Source organism: Saccopteryx leptura, chromosome 1 (assembly GCF_036850995.1).
Source record: "Saccopteryx leptura isolate mSacLep1 chromosome 1, mSacLep1_pri_phased_curated, whole genome shotgun sequence".
NCBI lineage: Eukaryota > Metazoa > Chordata > Mammalia > Chiroptera > Emballonuridae > Saccopteryx > Saccopteryx leptura.
The window spans coordinates 13,512,952-13,535,690 of record NC_089503.1 but is presented as its reverse complement, the minus strand read 5'-3'; the positions used below and the strand labels follow the sequence as shown (position 1 = coordinate 13,535,690).

The following is a 22,739-nucleotide window of genomic DNA, read 5'->3' as shown; positions in this document are numbered from 1 at the left end:
TGCATTAATACTCTGCCAAAAAGGTCCTTGTAGGGACACATCTGTGATCTTCTCTGAGTCCTACAATGCAGAGGCATTAGGCCAAGACTCCGATCAAATGCCAGTGCTTTTCAAATGTTTTTGAAATTACTGCCCTCGGCCCTGGCCAGTTGGCTCAGTGGTAGAGCATCAGCCTGGCGTGCAGGAGTCCCGGGTTCGATTCCCGGCCAGGGCACACAGGAGAAGCACCCATCTGCTTCTCCACCCCCCCCTCTCCTTCCTCTCTGTCTCTCTCTTCCCCTCTGCAGCCAAGGCTCCACTGGAGCAAAGTTTGCCCGGGCGCTGAGGATGGCTCTGTGGCCTCTGCCTCGGGCTCTAGAATGGCTCTGATTATGGCAGAGCAACGCCCCAGATGGGCAGAGCATCGCCCTCTGGTGGGCATGCCGGGTGGATCCCAGTCGGGCGCATGCGGGAGTCTGTCTGACTGCCTCCCTGTTTCCAGCTTCAGAAAAATACAAAAAAAAAAAAAGAAAGAAATTACTGAAGCAAGGAGCTTCATTAGATATTTTTTCTAAAAGTTTTGAACTATACAGTACCCCCACAAAAAATCTAATACTGAAAATACACCATACATCCTTTCACGCACTGAAACTCTGAGAAGATCCACACATCACTGGACAACAAGAAACCCATGTTAAATATGAGGACACACAGATTCAAAATAATTCAACAGAGACAGATAAACTGGAAGAAAGCTTCAGGAGATATATTATTTGAGATAAAGCAGACTGCAGAACAAGGAATATTATCAGAGATAAACAGATTGTCTTCATAGTGATAATAATAAAAGGGTCAATTCTCTGAGAATATGTAACAATCCTTAATGTGTGCGCACTTAACAACGGTGTCGAAATAAGCAACATAAAACTGACATGGATACAAGGAGAAGTAGGCAAATCTACTATGACAGCTGGAGACTCTGACGCCCCTCCATCAGTGATTGGCAGATCCAAGAGGCAGAATATCAGTAAGGATGCAGGTGAATTGAACAGCAACATTAAGCACTGCATCTACTGATATGTATAAAACATATTATCCAACAATAGCAGAATGCACATTCTTCTCAAACTCACATGGAACATTCACCAAGATAGACCACGTTTTGGGCCACAAAACACACATTCACAAACTGTGCAAAGTATGCTCTCAGTCACAGTGGAACAAAAAGCAATCACAGAAAGAAAGATGGGAAAATCCCGGGGGGGGGGGGTTGTTTGTTTGTTTTTGTATTTTTCTGAAGTTGGAAACGGGAAGGCAGTCAGACAGACTCCCGCATGTGCCCAACCCACCCGGCATGCCCACCAGGGGGTGATGCTCTGCCCATCTGGGGCTCTGCTCTGTTGCATCCAGAGCCATTCTAGCACCTGAGGCAGAAGCCATAGAGCTATCCCACGCCAGGGCCAACTTTGCTCCAATGGAGCCTTGGCTGCGGGAGGGGAAGAGAGAGACAGAGAGAAAAGAGGCGGGGTGGAGAAACAGATGGGCACTTCTCCTGTGTGCCCTGGCCGGGAATCGAACCCGGGACTCCTGCACACCAGGCAGATGCTCTACCACTGAGCCAAGGAAAATCCCAGTATTTGCACATGTTGCATAGCAACGTTCTAATAACTCCCATGGCATCCACAACAATCATACTCTTCTTTGAAAATTATTTTTCCCACAAATATCTGACACTATTCCCCACGGTGATTATCATATAATTAGATTCCCATCTCTGTGTCTACGAGGGCAGTGTGGACAGTGCATGTGTCTGGGTGAAGAAGAACAGAGCTGTGAAGACAGAGAACCCTGCAGGCTCGCCTTGCTGACACAAAGGTAGGTGAGGGCCTCCCAAAGACACAATTGCAGGCCACGTTAGCTTAGCACACGTGTTATTTTATAATGTCCACAGTGTTCAGCCTTCAGTCCCAGAAAGGAAAAACTTCATGTGTAATTCTTGCTAATATGTCATTTAGAATTAAAAGTCTTTGGTTGATTAGACTCTCCTGCCTCTTATGGAAACTGTTAGGCTTCTCAGGACACATTTAAGTTAGAAGGTGATTTTATTTTATTCTGTTAAAAGTCATTCCATAAGCTTTAACTGAGCACCTACAATGTATGGGAAAATAACTGGCACAATCCCTTTCTTTCCAAAAAAAATGATATTGAATGCTAGTGAGAGCAGGGAGAGAAACACAATTATATAAATGACATTTTGATAGTGCTTTGAAGTTTACAATGCGCTCTCCTATGAATTGTCATTGAATTGACTTATGCAGAACAAAGGTGACTAAGGAGCCAAAGGGGGAGGTTTAGGAGGAGGTTGGAGGTTGAATAAAGGGAACAGGTCCTCATTGGGTAAACACTGTGTATCAGGCTCCGATCCCCCATTCATTCATCCCTCTTTTCAAAAAGAATTATTGAATACCTGGTTGTCCGCTGGGTCAGACCTGGGTGGGCATACAATTTTGACAAAACAAAGTCCCTGCCTTCAAAGAATTTAATTTGGAGGAAGGAGCAAAAACAAATAAACACCTCATGACAGACAGTAAAAAAAAATCCAGGTCTACACAGGTAAACCCCACTGCAAAGCAAGCCTTATGCTCCCTGTTCCGTGGAAGACGATTCTGAGATGCACATGGTTCAACTGCTCAGGGTCACACAGCCAAACTTTAAAGCCTTTGAACCTGAACTCAAAGGCTCTGTTCCTTTGGATAAGCTGCTTTTAGGTTCCAAAATGCTACCCTTAAGTCACAAGACACAAAGGCCACCATCTGATCCCGACCTGACATTGTGCCTGACAGTCTAAAGCCTTTAAGTGACTGACCAGAGAAGCAAGGGGAATCACATGAGTTCAACAGAGAAGCCAACAGTAAGTAGCTTCCACCTCCGGAGAGCTGACTTGTCTAGTCCTGGGCTCTCTACTGGACGCCTTAGTCATCAGCTCAAATTAGAAATTAACATCATTTCAGCCAGTACTGTGTCTGGGCTTACAGATTCAAACAAAAAAAGCATTTACAAAATGTAGAGTGCAGCATTATTTGAAAACAGTAATTGGGACCGAAGAAGGCAAACTGAAGTGGACAATTGTATAACTTTTGTGTCCCCTCACCCCCAGCACATTGTACAAGCCTGGCCCCGAGGCCACCCATTGTCCCCTTTTTCCATATTTCCTTTTCAACCCCTGTGTCCTAAGACTGCTGTGTTCTCCTGGCTGGTGCCCATTCCTACTGAGCCTTCAGGACCAGTGCTTATTCTCCACCTGCCGGACTGCCATACACCCATGAAAACCAGTCTCTACCTTAGTAACCGATGTACTGACCATCACGCTCCACAAAGGATTAGGGTGATTTCACAGCAACAACAACCACACACACACACAATAAGGCAATAAAATGCAGGTGAGAAACCATTATGACTATTTTTTTTTTTTTTTTTGTATTTTTCTGAAGCTGGAAACGGGGAGAGACAGTCAGACTCCCGCATGCGCCCGACCGGGATCCACCCAGCACGCCCACCAGGGGGCGACGCTCTGCCCCTCCGGGGCGTCGCTCTGTTGCGACCAGAGCCACCTAGCGCCTGGGGCAGAGGCCAAGGAGCCATCCCCAGCGCCCAGGCCATCTTTGCTCCAATGGAGCCTCTGCTGCGGGAGGGGAAGGGAGAGAGAGAGAGGAAGGAGACGGGGAGGGGTGAGAAGCTGATGGGCGCTTCTCCTGTGTGCCCTGGCCGGGAATCGAACCCGGGACTTCTACACGCCAGGCCGACACTCTACCACTGAGCCAACCGGCCAGGGCCATTACTATCTTGAAAAAAATTTTTTTTTAAGATTTGTTGATTTTAGAGAGAGGAGAGACAGAGAGAGAGAGAAAGGGTGGAGGAGCAGGAAACATCAACCTGTTCCTTCTTGTATGTGCCTTGACCAGGCAAGCCCAGAATTTCAAACCGGCAACCTCTGCATTCCAAATTGAAGATCTATCCACTGAACCACCACAGCCCAGGCTATACTTGAAAATTTTTGAAGTAGGAAATTAAGCTTTGTATATGTGTTTAAGTGTGTGGAAAACAAAACAAAGAAATATGTCCCAGTATATCCTCTTCATTGTCTAACAGAAAAAAATTTAAAAAGAATCTTACAGGTTTACAAGGGAGCTGTCCCTTACACTTGAGTCTAGAATGAATATTTTCATTGGGGTCTCAAATGGGAAGGACTGAACACATCCTGTCCTCAACACAGTCCTAAGGTGGGCTCTTCTTTGTAGACACCCTGGAATTATTAACATAATTCCAAATTTAGCATTGTCGTAGCCTTCTGCTGTTTTCTAGGTGGCATAAAGTAACTCCAGAGTTTAAATTCTCACTAACAAGTTCCTGAATATCAGAGTATTACATTTAGTACTATTCCTACTGGATTACATTAAAAAATAACTTAGAGAGGAAATTCACTTTTCACAGGAATTAAATGATTTTACTGTTGAGAAAATCAAGGATCTAGGAAAATCAACAGAGATTTTTATTTGAAAGGCTTTCTGTATGTCCTAATCCTTCATATTAAACCATAAAGTACGCCTAAACAGGTTGTTTGTGGGGTGATTTATTACTCTTTTATTTCGGAAAAAAATGCTCTATTTTTTCTTCATCTAGTCTATTCTCGTCTTTCTTATCCTGTTATCTTCGAATATAATTCAACTTCTTTTAAATAGAACTTTTCTCTTTTTCTTTTTTAGTGAGGGAGACTGAGACAGAGAGAAGGACAGATAGGGTCAGACAGACGGGAAGGAAGAGAGATGAGAAGCATCTCTCTTGGTTGCGGCACCTCAGTTGTTCATTGATTGCTTCCTCATATGTGCTTTGACCAGGGGACTACAGCTGAGCTAGTGAAGTGACTCCTTGATCAAGCTAGCAACCTTGGGCTCAAGTTAGCTACCTTGGGCTTCAAGCCAGTGACCAGGGGTTCATGTCTCTGATCCCATGCTGAAGCCAGCAACCCCGTGCTCAAGGTGGTAAGCCGGTGCTCAAGACCGTGACCTCGGGGTTTTGAACCTCAGTCCTCTGTGACCCAGGTCAAGACTCTATCCACTGCGCCACTGCCTGGTCAAGCACTTACATATTTTTTTTAAGTGTCACATAGCACTTTATTTTCAAACTGAAGGCCCTCCTTCTTTCCTTTCTTCATTTGTCTTTACTTTTTCTTTGATTTTCATTGAACGTATTGAGGTGACACTGGTTACCAAAATCATCCAGGTTTCAAATGCACAAGTCTACAACACATTTTTTGCATACTGTATTCTATGTTAACCCCTTCAAGTCAAGTCTCTGTTCATCACCCTTTATCCCCTCTACACCCCCCTCCAAACCCCACCCCAGCAATCAACACACAAATGTTCATGTCTGTGAGTTTGTTGAACTAGACATTGGTGATCTCAAAATAATATCTGGAATATGAGAGTCTTTGGATAAAGAGATGTTTGTGTTAAAGAATTTTGTCCTCTGATGGCTAAACACCCGATTTGAAAAAAAAAAACCACTATATTTTTTGAAAAAAAATTTCTATATTATAGTTTGCTATAATATAGAAATAGTAGAAAAAACCTGGAATTCAAGTCAATAAACCTGGTTTGAAATCTCTATCTTTCTATGATTTAAATATTTTAGATTCCACATACAAGTGAGATCATGCAGTAGGAATTTTCTGCATGTGGCGTTTCTCACGAGGCACAACGTCCTTTGCTCATAGAAGCAGAGTGGAGAATGGTTACCAGGGTCTGGGAGGAGAGGGCAATGAGGAGATGCTGGTCAAGGGGTACAAAGTCTAGTTATGCAGGATGGGTAAATCCTGAAATCTAATACACAACCATGTGACTATAGTTGACAATACTGTATGCTTAAGATTTGTTTAAATGGTAGGTCATTGTTTTTATTTTAATTTTTAATTGATTATGTTGACATGGTTTCAAATGTCCCACTAACGTAACGCCCTCCACACGCTGCATTGTGCCCCCTTCATGCCCCAAAGTCTCTTCCCACCCCTGCTCCCCTTAGCACCCTCCCCTACCTCCAGGGTAGGTTTCAAATGTCCTTGTAACAAATAAATATTTAAAAATACTTGCTAAAGATTCTTTAAATCTCCATTTTTTAACAATTTATAGCCCTGATTCTGGAAAAATAAATATCCTTCTCTGTTTAGCCCTAAAGTGAGGAAGCTGGGTTAAGTCACCTCTGAGGCCCTGAAACTTGAATGATCACTTTGTCTGTGATATTTTCTTTTTTATATTTTTAGTGAGAGGAGGGGAGGAAGAGACAGACCTCTGCATGCGCCCTGTCCAGCATCCACCGGGAAAGCTAAGGGGCGATGCTCTGCCCATCTGGGGCCCTTGCTCTGTTTGCAACAGAGCCATTTTTTTAGCGCCTGAGGTGGAGGTCCTGGAGCAATCCTCAGCACTCAGAGCCAACTCGCTCTAACTGAGCCATGGCTGCAGGAGAGGGAGAAAGTGGGGAGTGGTGGAGAAGCAGATGGGTGCTTCCATGACCGGGAATCAAACCCAGGACATCCACATGTCAGACCGATGCTCTACCATTGAGCCAACCAGCCAGGCCTTGTCTGTGATATTTGTGTGTGCTCTGAACAATGACTGAAACTCTCCATTCCACCAACAGCCCAGTGAGCCCAAGGGAGGGCCTTGTGTCTCTAAGTAGAGGGAGAAGTACTTATGAGAGGAGATTCATCTCTTCTTTTAAAGGAGATGAGGATTCAATAATCAGACTACATAATTAACTACATAAGCCTTACCTACCCTGTAATTCTGATATATCAAAGTAAGCAACAGACTCTCCGATCTGGCAGAAAGGTACAGCGGAGAAACATCAAAAAAATAAAAAACTATTCACCAGACACTTGTCTGAAATGACAAGACAGATTTTATTCAAGACTGTTGCAATAGGGGTGTAGTGTATTACAATAGGGCAGACAGATTAGCCTCAACTCCAAATACAGGACAAGTGTGAATTTATAGCCAAGGAATAGAGGGAGGAGGTCAGTGGCTGGAATCTAAACAAACACATCAGGAATAGAGAGACTCTTGTTGAAATAACTTAGCAGGATTCCTACTAAAAACAAGCCAAGACTTTAGATACAAGGAGTTGCGATAAAGGGTGGGGGATAAAGAATTTGATTGCATCAAGGGAGGGGCTTCTTGCTAAACTGATCTAGTAGAACTGTTGCTAAAACTGGGCTCAACAAGGAGAGACAGGGAAGAACCAGGTCGAGTTCCAGGTGAGAACAGAGTTCAGAGGAGCCTAACAAAAATTTGATTGAAAAAGGAGTCTTGCCTGACCTGTGGTGGCACAGTGGATAAAGCGTCGACCAGAAAATGCTGAGGTCGTCGGTTCGAAACCCTGGGCTTGCCTGGTCAAGCCACATATGGGAGTTAATGCTTCCTGCTCCATCCCCCTTCCTCTCTCTCTCTCTCTCCTCTCTCTCTCTCCCTCTCCTCTCTAAAATGAATAAAAAAATAAAAAGAAAACAAAGAAAAAGAAGTCTTAGCCAAGTCAGAAAAATAATTTGGGTTCAAATCCTTGATTTGCCACCTATTAACTTTGCAATTATGCAAATGTAGCTGAGTCATTAACTGCTGTAAGCTCCAGTTTCCCCTATATAAAATGGAGATCATCACAACCACTCTATAGACCCCACAAAGACATTATAAGAATCAAAATCAAGATGAGATGTTGCAGGTGAAAACCTTTGGTAAAGTAGAAAGCTTCGCAGGTCTCTGAGGAAGTTAAGCCACAGTCGAATGACCACTGTCCTCTCATCTCCCACTGGTCAGAATAAGGATATAATAATGGTTCTTCCTGTCAACCCACTGGAAGAACCATCTGGATAGAGAAATTCCGGACCAGTGTTCTGATTAGCCATGCTCATTTGGATGCTTGAAAGAGCATTATAACAATATATGATGAACGATGTGCCCCCTCGTGATACCATACTCCTAAATCCTAACACGTCTCCTTCTGGTGCAGACCTGGCAGAAGGTGACCTCGCCATGGGCCCCAGCAACCACACCAGTGTCAGGGAGTTTGTCTTCTTGAAACTCACGCGCTTCTGGGAGCTGGAGATTTTCTTGTTTGTGTTCTTCCTTGCTGTGTATGTAACAACCATGCTGGGCAATGCCCTCGTTGTGGTGACCATCACCTGTGAGTCCCAGCTCCACACTCCCATGTACTTTCTCCTGAGGAACAAATCCATCCTAGACATTGTTTTCTCTTCAGTCACCGTTCCCAAGTTCCTGGTCGATCTCTTGTCAGAGAGGAAAAGCATCTCTTACAATGGCTGCATGGCCCAGATCTTTTTCTTCCACTTTGTTGGTGGAGCGGATATCTTTTTCCTCTCTGTGATGGCCTATGACAGATACCTTGCAATCGCCAAACCCTTGCATTATGTGACCGTTATGAGGAGAGAGGTATGGGTGGCCTTGGTGGTGGCTTCCTGGGTGGGTGGTTGTTTGCACTCAGTTGTCCAAGTAATTCTGATGCTTCCCCTTCCCTTCTGTGGCCCCAACACGCTGGACGCCTTCTACTGTGATGTGCCCCAGGTGGTTAAGCTGGCCTGCACAGACACCTTCGTTCTGGAGCTTCTCATGATCTCTAACAATGGGCTAGTGACCCTACTGTGGTTCCTCCTGCTTCTGGGGTCCTACACCGTCATCCTGGTGATGCTCAGAGCTCATTCCGGGGAGGGCAGGAAAAGGGCCTTCTCTACGTGCACCTCCCACATCCTGGTGGTGAGTCTCCACTTTGTGCCATGTGTTTACATCTACTGCCGGCCTTTCATTACGCTGCCCATGGACACAGCTGTGTCCATCAATAACACGGTCATCACTCCAATGCTGAACCCCATGATCTACACCCTGAGAAACCAGGAGATGAAGTCAGCCATGAAGAGACTGAGGAGGAGACTTGGACCTTCTGAAAGTAATAAGCTGGGGTGAGCAGTCAGACTGAGGTTGGAAATGTAACTCAGATTTGATTTTCTCAAACTGCCACCTAAGAGTAAGAGTGCGAGCTACATCCTCTCAGCCCTTCAACTGGAGCAGAAGGATACAAGAATAAAAGGAAGAGGTGAGATGAAACAACATAACCATAGGCTTGGGGATGGGAGAAGTATGTGGTAGAAGGTTGAAATCAATAACATAAATGCTATTTTGGTGTAATCTGTGACTCTCAGCCAACATATTTTACCTCATTTCCACTGACTGCAATATGGAAATAATTGATCTGCTAACGAGCTTGTCATGGGAATGAAACATGGTAAATGCCTTGAGAATGATAGTGGCAATGTGAGTGGCACTCTAGGTATTAATCAGACATACAATCTACATTCCCTATTATCTACCCCTCTATCCCTAATCATGCACATATACAGAATATAGAGGTTCTTATTTCATACATGCTGTCTCTAGTGACAGTCATTTCTAGTCAGTTATTAATGTAATTTTTTTTAGTGAGAGAGAAGCACAGACAGAGCAAACAGACAAAAACGAAGAGAGAGGAGAAGCATCAACTCGTAGTCTCAGCAGTTCAGTTGTTTATTGATTATTTTCTCATATGTGCCTTTACGGGGGAGCTCCAGCTAAGCCAGTGACCCCTTGCTCAAGCCAAAGACCTTGGTTTCAAGCCAGAAACACTGGGGTCATATCTACAGTTCCACACTCAAGGTGGTGAGCCCATGCTCAACCCGGATGAGCCCACACTCAAGACTGCAACCTCAGGGTTTCATACCTGAGCCTTCATCATCCCAGGTCGAAGCTATATCCACGGCACCATGGCCTGGTCAGGCTTAAATGATTTCTTGATTTTATATTTTGAGAATAGAGTTGTCAATATATAACACCAAATAGTGAAAAGAGAAGAAATGTTTCAATTTATCCTAAGCCAGATATATTCATGGACAAATCTATAGACAGACCAAGTATTCCCTATTGGCAGGTCCGTTCTACTTACTTTCTCACTAAAATTAATCTCAAAGTAAGTACTGTACAGTTTTGGAATGCATCTGCACAAAATCCACAATGATAACTCGTTGCATGGTAACCTGAACTGTCTTTCTCCCTCCAGCCCCTTTCCACATCGCCTCCCAGACTTTAACAGTTAGAGCCACGTGGTCTTTGTCTATGCATGTCTACACAATTCCAGACAAATCATTGTAGTGCCAAAAAGAAAATACTACCTAAGAAATGCCTTTTCAGGTACTCAAGACTCATTTTGTGTAGCACGAGAGAAAAGAAGCACATCACAGGCAGGGTCGTTTAGGAATAGCCACGGGGTCTGAGTCTTAATCCACTTCTCTCCCGAGGGAAGGGCTGGACTCCAAAAGAGAAGACATACAGACAATGAAAGCCCTTCTCTCTCTATGTCCACCTCAAATTTACCTCTCAGCCTCCAGTAGTAATTCAGAAACTATCCAAGAGTGCCTGACCTTTGGTGGCACAGTGAACAGAGTGTCAACATGGGACGATGAGATCACCAGTTCAAAACCCTGGGCTTGCCTGGTCAAGGCACATACAACAAGCAAGCAATGAACAACCAAAGTGAAGCACCTGCCTGACCTGTGGTGGCGCAGTGAATAAAGCATCGACCTGGAAATGCTGAGGTCGCCGGTTCGAAACCCTGGGCTTGCCTGGTCAAGGCACATATGGGAGTTGATGCTTCCAGCTCCTCCCCCCTTCTCTTTCTCTGTCTCTCTCTCTCCTCTCTAAAAATGAATAAATAAATAAATAAAAAATTTAAAACAAAGTGAAGCACCTATAAGTTGATATATCTCTCTGCCCTCCCTCTGTAAAACCAATAAATAAAATATTTTTTAAAAATTATCCAAGAGCAATAAGGAAGCTCAGTATATTGCAACACACAGAACAATTCTTACAAGTTGTTATGATGCATTAATACTCCGCCAAAAAGGTCCTTGTAGGTGACACATCTGTGACCTTCTCTGAGTCCTACAATGCAGAGGCATTAGGCCAAGACTCCAATCAAATGCCAGTGTTTTTCAAATGTTTTTGAAATTATTGCCCTCCAAGGAGCTTCATTAGATATTTTTTCTAAAAGTTTTGAACTATACAGTACCCCCACAAAAAATCTAATACTGAAAATACACTGTACATCCTTTCACGCACTGAAACTCTGAGAAGATCCACACATCACTGGACAACAAGAAACCCATGTTAAATATGAGGACACACAGATTCAAAATAATGCAATGGAGACAGATAAACTGGAAGAAAGCTTCAGGAGATATATTATTTGAGATAAAGCAGACTGCAGAACAAGGAATAGTATCAGAGATAAACAGAGGGTCTTCATAGTGATAATAATAAAAGGGTCAATTCTCTGAGAATATGTAACAATCCTTAATGTGTGCACACTTAACAATGGTGTCGAAATAAGCAACATAAAACTGACAGGGAGCCTGACCAGGCGGTGGCGCAGTGGATAGAGTGTCGGACTGGGATGCAGACGACCCAGGTTCGAGACCCCGAGGTCGCCAGCTTGAGCGCGGGCTCATCTGGTTTGAGCAAAAGCTCACCAGCTTGAACCCAAGGTCACTGGCTCCAGCAAGGGGTTAGTCGGTCTGCTGAAGGCCCATGGTCAAGGCACATATGAGAAAGCAATCAATGAACAACTAAGGTGTTGCAATGCACAATGAAAAACTAATGATTGATGCTTCTCATCTCTCTCCGTTCCTGTCTGTCTGTCCCTGTCTATCCCTCTCTCTGACTCACTCTCTGTCTCTGAAAAAAAAAACTGACAGGGATACAAGGAGAAGTAGGCAAATCTACTATGACAGCTGGAGACTCTGACGCCCCTCCATCAGTGATTGGCAGATCCAAGAGGCAGAATATCAGTAAGGATGCAGGTGAATTGAACAGCAACATTAAGCACTGCATCTACTGATATGTATAAAACATATTATCCAACAATAGCAGAATGCACATTCTTCTCAAGCTCACATGGAACATTCACCAAGATAGACCACGTTTTGGGCCACAAAACACACATTCACAAACTGTGCAAAGTATGCTCTCAGTCACAGTGGAACAGAAAGCAGTCACAGAAAGAGAGATGGAAAAATCTCAGTATTTTTTTGTTGTTGTATTTTCCTGAAGTTGGAAACAGAGAGGCAGTCAGACAGACTCCTGCATGCACCCGACCGGGATCCACCTGGCATGTCCACTAGGGGGCGATGCTCTGCCCATCTGGGGCATTGCTCTGTTGCAACCAGGGCCATTCTAGTGCCTGAGGCAGAGGCCATAGAGCCAGCCTCAGCGCCTGGGCCAACTTTTTTGCTCCAATGGAGCCTCGGCTGTGGGAGGGGAAGAGAGAGACAGAGAGGAAGGAGAGGGGGAGGGGTGGAGAAGCAGATGGGCGCTTCTCCTGTGTGCCCTGGCCGGGAATCGAACCCGGGACTCCTGCACACCAGGCGGATGCTCTACCACTGGGCCAAGGAAAATCCCAGTATTTGCACATGTTGCATAGCAACATTCTAATAACTCCCATGGCATCCACAACAATCATACTCTTCTTTGAAAATTATTTTTCCCACAAATATCTGACACTATTCCCCACGGTGATTATCATATTATTAGACTCCCAACTCTGTGTCTATGAGGGCAGTGTGGACAGTGCATGTGTCTGGGTGAAGAAGAACAGAGCTGTGAAGACAGGGAACCCCGCAGGCTCACCTTGCTGACACAAAGGTAGGTGAGGGCCTCCCGAAGACACAATTGCAGGCCACGTTAGGTTAGCACACATGTTATTTTATAATGTCCACAGTGTTCAGCCTTCAGTCCCAGGAAGGAAAAACAGCCATGTGCAATTCTTGCTAATATGTCATTTAGAACTAAAAGCCTTGGGTTGATTAGACTCTCCTGCCTCTCACATAAACTATTACGCTTCTCAAGACACATTCAAGTTAGAAGGTGATTTTATTTTATTCTGTTAAGTCATTCCATAAGCTTTAACTGAGCACCTACAATGTATGGGAAAATAACTGGCACAATCCTTTTCTTTTCAAAAAAATGATATTGAATGCTAGTGAGAGCAGGGAGAGAAACACAATTATATAAATGACATTTTGATAGTGCTTTGAAGTTTACAATGCGCTCTCCTATGAACTGTCATTGAATTGACTTATGCAGAACAAAGGTGACTAAGGGGCCAAAGGGGGAGGTTTGGGAGGAGGCTGGAGATGGAATAAAGGAAACAGGTCCTCGTTGGGTAAACACTGTGTATCAGGCTCCGGTCACCCATTCATTCATCCCTCTTTTCAAAAAGAATTATTGAATACCTGATATGTTCTGGGTCGGACCTGGGGGTACAATCTTGACAAAACAAAGTCCTTGCTTTCAAAGAATTTACACTTGGAAGAAGAAGCAGAGACAAATAGACCTCATGACAGACACTAAAAAATGCCAGGTCATTACAGTCATACCCCATCACAAAGCAAGCCTTATGCTCCCTGTTCCATGGAAGACGATTCTGAGATGCACATGGTTCAGCTGTTCAGGGTCACACAGCCAAACTTTAAAACCTTTGAACCTGAACTCAAAGGCTCTGTGCCTTTGGATAGGCTGCTTTTAGGTTCAAAAATGCTACCCTTAAGTCACAAGACACAAAGGCCACCAGATCCCGACCTGACATTGTGCCTGACAGTCTAAAGCCTTTAAGGTGACTGACCAGAGAAGCAAGGGGAATCACATGAGTTCAACAGAGATGTCAACGGTAAGTAGTTCCATCTCTGGAGAGCTAGCTTATCAGGTCTCTGGCTCTCTACTGGACGCCTTAGTCATCAGTTCAAATTAGAAATTAACATCATTTCAGCCAGTACTGTGTCTGGGCTTACAGATTCAAACAAAAAAAGCATTTACAAAATGTGGAGTGCAGCATTATTTGAATACAGTAATTGGGACCCAAGTAGGCAAACTGAAGGGGACAACTGTATAACTTTTGTGCCCCCTCACCCCCAGCACATTGTACAAGCCTGGTCCCGATGCCACCCATTGTCCCCTAGTTTCCATATTTCCTTTTCAACCCCTGTGTCCTAAGACCGCTGTGTTCTCCTGGCCAGTTCCCATTCCTACTGAGCCTTCTCGACCAGTGCTTATTCTCCACCTGCCGGACTGCCATACACCCATGAAAACCAGTCTCCACCTTAAAAACTGATGTACTGACCATCACTCTCCACAAAGGATTAGGGTGATCTCACAGCAACAACAACCACACACACACAATAAGGCAATAAAATGCAAGTGAGAAACCATTATGACTATACTTGAAAAAAAAATTTTTTAAGATTCTATTTATTGATTTTAGAGGGAGGAGAGACAGAGAGAGAGAGAAAGGGTGGAGGAGCAGGACACATCAACCTGTTGCTTCTCGTATGTGCCTTGACCAGCCAGCCCGGAATTTCAAACCGGCACCCTCTGCATTCCAGATTGAAGATCTATCCACTGAGCCACCACAGCCCAGGCTATACTTGAAAATTTTTGAAGTAGGAAATTAAGCTTTGTATATGTGTTTAAGTGTGTGGAAAACAAAACAAAGAAAAATGTCCCAGTATATCCTCTTCATTGTCTAACAGAAAAAAATCAAAAAAGAATCTTACAGGTTTACAAGGGAGCTGTCCCTTACACTTGGGTCTAGAATGAATATTTTCATTGGGGTCTCAAATGGGAAGGACTGAACACATCCTGTCCTCAACACAGTCCTAAGGTGGGCTCTTCTTTGTAGACACCCTGGATAAAAGGCATTAACATAATTCCAAATTTAGTATAGCATTGTCGTAGCCTTCTGCTGTTTTCTAGGTGGCAGAAAGTAACTCCAGAGTTTGAATTCTAAGTAACAAGTTCCTGAATGTCAGAGTATTACATTTAGTACTATTCCTACTGGATCACATTCAAAAATAACTTAGAGAGGAAATTCACTTTTCACAGGAATTAAATGATTTTACTGTTGAGAAAATCAAGGATCTAGGAAAATCAACAGAGATTTTTATTTGAAAGGCTTTCTGTATGTCCTAATCCTTCATGTTAAACCATAAAGTACACCCAAACAGGTTTTTTGCGGGGTGATTTATTACTCTTTTATTTCGGAAAAAAATGCTCTATTTTTTCTTCATCTAGTCTATTCTCGTCTTTCTAATCCTATTATCTTCATATATAATTCCACTCTTTTAAATAGCAGAACTTTTCTCTTTTTCTTTTTTAGTGAGGGAGACTGAGACAGAGAGAAGGACAGATAGGGTCAGACAGACGGGAAGGAAGAGAGATGAGAAGCATCTCTCTTGGTTGCGGCACCTCAGTTGTTCATTGATTGCTTCCTCATATGTGCCTTGCCCAGGGGACTACAGCTGAGCTAGTGAAGTGACTCCTTGATCAAGCTAGCAACCTTGGGCTCAAGTTAGCTACCTTGGGCTTCAAGCCAGTGACCAGGGGTTCATGTCTCTGATCCCATGCTGAAGCCAGCAACCCCGTGCTCAAGGTGGTAAGCCGGTGCTCAAGACCGTGACCTCAGGGTTTTGAACCTCAGTCCTCTGTGGCCCAGGTCAAGACTCTATCCACTGCGCCACTGCCTGGTCAAGCACTTACATATTTTTTTTAAGTGTCACATAGCACTTTATTTTCAAACTGAAGGCCCTCCTTCTTTCCTTTCTTCATTTGTCTTTACTTTTTCTTTGATTTTCATTGAACGTATTGAGGTGACACTGGTTACCAAAATCATCCAGGTTTCAAATGCACAAGTCTACAACATTTTTTGCATACTGTATTCTATGTTAACCCCTTCAAGTCAAGTCTCTGTTCATCACCCTTTATCCCCTCTACACCCCCCTCCAAACCCCACCCCAGCAATCAACACACAAATGTTCATGTCTGTGAGTTTGTTGAACTAGACATTGGTGATCTCAAAATAATATCTGGAATATGAGAGTCTTTGGATAAAGAGATGTTTGTGTTAAAGAATTTTGTCCTCTGATGGCTAAACACCCGATTTGAAAAAAAAAAAAAAAAAACTATATTTTTTGAAAAAAAATTTCTATATTATAGTTTGCTATAATATAGAAATAGTAGAAAAAACCTGGAATTCAAGTCAATAAACCTGGTTTGAAATCTCTATCTTTCTATGATTTAAATATTTTAGATTCCACATACAAGTGAGATCATGCAGTAGGAATTTTCTGCATGTGGCGTTTCTCACGAGGCACAACGTCCTTTGCTCATAGAAGCAGAGTGGAGAATGGTTACCAGGGTCTGGGAGGAGAGGGCAATGAGGAGATGCTGGTCAAGGGGTACAAAGTCTAGTTATGCAGGATGGGTAAATCCTGAAATCTAATACACAACCATGTGACTATAGTTGACAATACTGTATGCTTAAGATTTGTTTAAATGGTAGGTCATTGTTTTTATTTTAATTTTTAATTGATTATGTTGACATGGTTTCAAATGTCCCACTAACGTAACACCCTCCACACGCTGCATTGTGCCCCCTTCATGTCCCAAAGTCTCTTCCCACCCCTGCTCCCCTTAGCACCCTCCCCTACCTCCAGGGTAGGTTTCAAATGTCCTTGTAACAAATAAATATTTAAAAATACTTGCTAAAGATTCTTTAAATCTCCATTTTTTAACAATTTATAGCCCTGATTCTGGAAAAATAAATATCCTTCTCTGTTTAGCCCTAAAGTGAGGAAGCTGGGTTAAGTCACCTCTGAGGCCCTGAAACTTTAATGATCACTTTGTCTGTGATATTTTCTTTTTTATATTTTTAGTGAGAGGAGGGGAGGAAGAGACAGACCTCTGCATGCGCCCTGTCCAGCATCCACCGGGAAAGCTAAGGGGCGATGCTCTGCCCATCTGGGGCCCTTGCTCTGTTTGCAACAGAGCCATTTTTTTAGCGCCTGAGGTGGAGGTCATGGAGCAATCCTCAGCACTCAGAGCCGACTCGCTCTAACTGAGCCATGGCTGCAGGAGAGGGAGAAAGGGGGGAGTGGTGGAGAAGCAGATGGGTGCTTCCATGACCGGAAATCAAACCCAGGACATCCACATGTCAGACCGATGCTCTACCATTGAGCCAACCAGCCAGGCCTTGTCTGTGATATTTGTGTGTGCTCTGAACAATGACTGAAACTCTCCATTCCACCAACAGCCCAGTGAGCCCAAGGGAGGGCCTTGTGTCTCTAAGTAGAGGGAGAAGTACTTATGAGAGGAGATTCATCTCTTCTTTTAAAGGAGATGAGGATTCAATAATCAGACTACATAATTAACTACATAAGCCTTACCTACCCTGTAATTCTGATATATCAAAGTAAGCAACAGACTCTCCGATCTGGCAGAAAGGTACAGCGGAGAAACATCAAAAAAATAAAAAACTATTCACCAGACACTTGTCTGAAATGACAAGACAGATTTTATTCAAGACTGTTGCAATAGGGGTGAAGTGTATTACAATAGGGCAGACAGATTAGCCTCAACTCCAAATACAGGACAAGTGTGAATTTATAGCCAAGGAACAGAGGGAGGAGGTCAGTGGCTGGAATCTAAACAAACACATCAGGAATAGAGAGATTCTTGTTGAAATAACTTAGCAGGATTCCTACTAAAAACAAGCCAAGAACTTAGATACAAGGAGTTGCGATCAAGGGTGGGGGATAAGAAATTTGATTGCATCAAGGGAGGGGCTTCTTGCTAAACTGATCTAGTAGAACTCTTGCTAAAACTAGGCTCAACTAGCCCTGGCCTGTTGGCTCAGCGGTCGAGCGTCGGCCTGGCGTGCGGGGAACCCGGGTTCGATTCCCGGCCAGGGCACATAGGAGAAGCGCCCATTTGCTTCTCCACCCCCACCCCTCCTTCCTCTCTGTCTCTCTCTTCCCCTCCCGCAGCCAAGGCTTCACTGGAGCAAAGAGGGCCCGGGCGCTGGGGATGGCTCCTTGGCCTCTGCCCCAGGCGCTAGAGTAGCTCTGGTTGTGGCAGAGCAACGCCCCGGAGGGGCAGAGCATCGCCCCCTGGTGGACAGAGCGTCGCCCCCTGGTGGGCGTGCCGGGTGGATCCCGGTCGGTCGCATGCGGGAGTCTGTCTGACTGTCTCTCCCTGTTTCCAGCTTCAGAAAAATACAAAAAAAAAAAAAAACTAGGCTCAACTAGGATAGACAGGGAAGACCAAGGTCGAGTTCTAGTTGAGAACAGAGTTCAGAGGAGCCTAACAAAAATTGGATTGAGAAAGGAGACATTGTCAAGTCAGAAAAATAATTTGGGTTCAAGTCTTTAATTTGTCACCTATTAACTTTGCAATTATGCAAATGTAGCTGAGTCATTAACTGCTGTAAGCTCCAGTTTCCCCTATATAAAATGCAGATCATCACAACCACTCTATAGACCCCACAGAGACATTATAAGAATCAAAATCAAGATGAGATGTTGCAAGTGAAAACCTTTGGTAAAGTAGAAAGTTTCGCAGGCCTGTGAGGAAGTTAAGCCACAGTCGAATGACCACTGTCCTCTCATCTCCCTCTGGTCACGGTAAGGACATAATAATGGTTCTTCCTGTCAACCCACTGGAAGAACCATCTGGATAGAGAAATTCCGGACCAGTGTTCTGATTAGCCATGCTCATTTGGATGCTTGAAAGAGCATTATAACAATATATGATGAACGATGTGCCCCCTCGTGATACCATACTCCTAAATCCTAACACGTCTCCTTCTGGTGCAGACCTGGCAGAAGGTGACCTCGCCATGGGCCCCAGCAACCACACCAGTGTCAGGGAGTTTGTCTTCCTGAAACTCACGCGCTTCTGGGAGCTGGAGATTTTCTTGTTTGTGTTCTTCCTTGCTGTGTATGTGACAACCGTGCTGGGCAATGCCCTCGTTGTGGTGACCATCACCTGTGAGTCCCAGCTCCACACTCCCATGTACTTTCTCCTGAGGAACAAATCCATCCTAGACATTGTTTTCTCTTCAGTCACCGTTCCCAAGTTCCTGGTCGATCTCTTGTCAGAGAGGAAAAGCATCTCTTACAATGGCTGCATGGCCCAGATCTTTTTCTTCCACTTTGTTGGGGGGGCAGATGTCTTTTTCCTCTCTGTGATGGCCTATGACAGATACCTTGCAATCGCCAAACCCTTGCATTATGTGACCGTTATGAGGAGAGAGGTGTGGGTGGCCTTGGTGGTGGCTTCCTGGGTGGGTGGTTGTTTGCACTCAGTTGTCCAAGTAATTCTGATGCTTCCCCTTCCCTTCTGTGGCCCCAACACTCTAGACGCCTTCTACTGTGATGTGCCCCAGGTGCTTAAGCTGGCCTGCACAGACACCTTCGTTCTGGAGCTTCTCATGATCTCTAACAATGGGCTAGTGACCCTGCTGTGGTTCCTCCTGCTTCTGGGGTCCTACACCGTCATCCTGGTGATGCTCAGAGCTCACTCTCGGGAGGGCAGGAAAAGGGCCATCTTCACCTGCACCTCCCACATCCTGGTGGTGAGTCTCCACTTTGTGCCATGTGTTTACATCTACTGCCGGCCTTTCATTACGCTGCCCATGGACACAGCTGTGTCCATCAATAACACGGCCATCACTCCAATGCTGAACCCCATGATCTACACCCTGAGAAACCAGGAGATGAAGTCAGCCATGAAGAGACTGAGGAGGAGACTTGGACCTTCTAAAGTAATAAGCTGGGGTGAGCAGTCAGACTGAGGTTGGAAATGTAACTCAGATTTGATTTTCTCAAACTGCCACCTAAGAGTAAGAGTGCGAGCTACATCCTCTCAGCCCTTCAACTGGAGCAGAAGGATACAAGAATAAAAGGAAGAGGTGAGATGAAACAACATAACCATAGGCTTGGGGATGGGAGAAGTATGTGGTAGAAGGTTGAAATCAATAACATAAATGCTATTTTGGTGTAATCTGTGACTCTCAGCCAACATATTTTACCTCATTTCCACTGACTGCAATATGGAAATAAATGATCTGCTAACGAGCTTGTCATGGGAATGAAACATGGTAAATGCCTTGAGGATGATAGTGGCAATGTGAGTGGCACTCTAGGTATTAATCAGACATACAATCTACATTCCCTATTATCTACCCCTCTATCCCTAATCGTGCACATATACAGAATACAGAGGTTCTTATTTCATACATGCTTTCTCTAGTGACCGTTATTTCTTGTCAATTATTAATATAATTTCTTGATTTTGTATTTTGAGTATAGAATTTTCAATATATTGTGCTAATTAGTAAAAAAAAAGAAGAAACATTTTAATTTATTTTAAGCCAGATATATTCATGGACAAATCTATAGACAGACCAAGTATTCCCTATTGGCAGGTCCGTTCTACTTACTTTCTCACTAAAATTAATCTCAAAGTACTGTACAGTTTTGGAATGCATCTGCACAAAATCCACAATGATAACTTGCTGCATGGTAACCTGAACTGTCTTTCTGCCTCCAGCCCCTTTCCACATCGCCTCCCAGACTTTAACAGCTAGAGCCATGCGGTCTTTGTCTATGCATGTCTACACAATTCCGGACAAATCACTGTAGTGCCAAAAAGAAAATACTACCTAAGAAATGCCTTTTCAGGTACTCAAGACTCATTTTGTGTAGCACGAGAGAAAAGAAGCACATCACAGGCAGGGTCGTTTAGGAATAGCCACGGGGTCTGAGTGTTTATCCACTTCTCTCCCGAGGGAAGGGCTGGACTCCAAAAGAGAAGACATACAGACAATGAAAGCCCTTCTCTCTATGTCCACCTCAAATTTACCTCTCAGCCTCCAGTAGTAATTCAGAAACTATCCAAGAGTGCCTGACCTTTGGTGGCACAGTGAACAGAGTGTCAACATGGGACGATGAGATCACCAGTTCAAAACCCTGGGCTTGCCTGGTCAAGGCACATACAACAAGCAAGCAATGAACAACCAAAGTGAAGCACCTATGAGTGATACTTCTCTCTGTTCTTCTGGGTTACAGACTGCCAACTCCTCACTATATCCTCACATGGTGGAAGGAGGACAAGACAAATCCCTTTTATGAAGGCACTAATCTCATTCATGACGGTTGCACCCTCATGACCTAATTACCCCCAAACATCTTACCTCTTAATATTATCATACTAGGGGTTAGGATTGCAACATAGGTCTTTTTCTTTATTATGTACTGGTTTGGGGTGTACGACTTAGCCGTTAGACAATCATATACGTTACAGTGTTCCCCTTGACATTCCCAGTACCCCAACTGGCACCTTCATAGTTATCACAGTATTTTTACTATATTTCCTATGCTTTACTTTCTTCCCCCTGACTACTCTGTAACTACTTATTTGTGCTTCTCAGACCCTTCACCTCTTTCATCCAGTGCCCCAACACCAGTTTTCTCTCTGTGTCTATGAGCATATTAAGTTTTTTAACTTCGTTCTTTAGATTTCACATGAGTAAAATCATATGGTATTTGTCTTTCTTTGACTGAGTTATTTTACTAAACATAATACCTTCTAGGTCCATCCAGGCCTTTGTAAATGGTAAGATCTCATTCATTTTTATGGCCAATTAATATTCCATTGTATTTATGTAGCACAGCTGTTTTAGCCACTCATCTGTTGCTATGCACTTGGGTTGCTTCCATAGCTTAGCTATTGTAAATAACGCTGCCATGAACACTGGGTGCATATATTTTTTCAGATTAGTGTTTTGATTTTATTTGGATAAATCTCCAGAAATGGAATCATTGGGTTGTAAGGTAGGTCCATATTTTACATTTTTTTTTTTTATTTTAGGGGAAGAGGGAGGGAGAGAGAGAGAGAAATAGAAACATAGATCTATTCCTGTATGTGCCCCAGCTTGGGATTGATCCGGCAACCTCTATGCTGCTGGACGATGCTCTAACCAACTCAGCTATCAGGCCAGGGCAGGCAGGTCCATTTTTAATCTTTTGAGGAATCTCCATACTGTTTTCCACTGTGGCTGCACCAGTCTGCATTCCCACGAACACTGCACTAGGGTTTCCTTTTCTCCACATCCTCGCCAGCACTTGTCATCTGTGGATTTACTGATGAGCGCCATTCTGACAGGTGTGAGGTGATATCTCGTTGTGGTTTTAATTTGCTCTCTGACAATTAGTGACATTGAGCATAGTTTAATATGTCTATTTGCTCACTGCATATCCTTTTTGGAGAAGTGTTTCTAAATAGATACTTTTCAAAACAAGACATATGAATGGTCAATAGGTAAATGAAGCCTGACCTGTAGTGGTGCAGCGCATAAAGCATTGACCTGGAACACTGAGGTCACCAGTTTGAAACCCTGGGCTCACCTGGTCAAGGTGTACATGAGAGTTGATGCTTCCTACCCTTCCCCCTTCTCCCTTTCTCTTTCTCTCTCTCTGTCTTCTCTCTCTAAAAAAATGAATAAAATCTAAAAAGAACAAACAAGTAAATTAAAAGGTGCTCAGTATCACTATGCATCAAAGAAATGCATAAGTGTTGGCAAGGATGTGGGAACCCTTGTGTACTGTTGGTGGAAACATAAACTGGTACAGCTACTACAAAAACAGTTTAGACGAGACTAAGAGACATGGACAAGAGTGTGATGGTTGGGGGGGAAGGGAGAGGGGGAGCGGGAGGAGGAGGGGCACAAAGAAAACTAGATAGAAGGTGACGGAGGACAATCTGACTTTGGGTGAGGGG

General features: G+C 43.9%; 2 protein-coding genes across 2 annotated transcripts; both read left to right on the top strand.

The window, feature by feature from the left end:
• The first annotated feature begins 8,060 nt into the window (after positions 1 to 8,060).
• LOC136388580 (olfactory receptor 4D6-like) lies at positions 8,061 to 9,066 on the top strand. The gene has a single exon (XM_066360403.1). The coding sequence runs from the start codon at positions 8,061 to 8,063 to the stop codon at positions 9,003 to 9,005; it is 945 nt and encodes a 314-aa protein (XP_066216500.1). The 3' UTR covers positions 9,006 to 9,066.
• Positions 9,067 to 18,795: 9,729 nt separating this feature from the next.
• LOC136387907 (olfactory receptor 4D6-like) lies at positions 18,796 to 19,752 on the top strand. Its single transcript, XM_066360017.1, has one exon. The coding sequence runs from the start codon at positions 18,796 to 18,798 to the stop codon at positions 19,750 to 19,752; it is 957 nt and encodes a 318-aa protein (XP_066216114.1).
• The last annotated feature ends 2,987 nt before the right edge of the window (positions 19,753 to 22,739 follow it).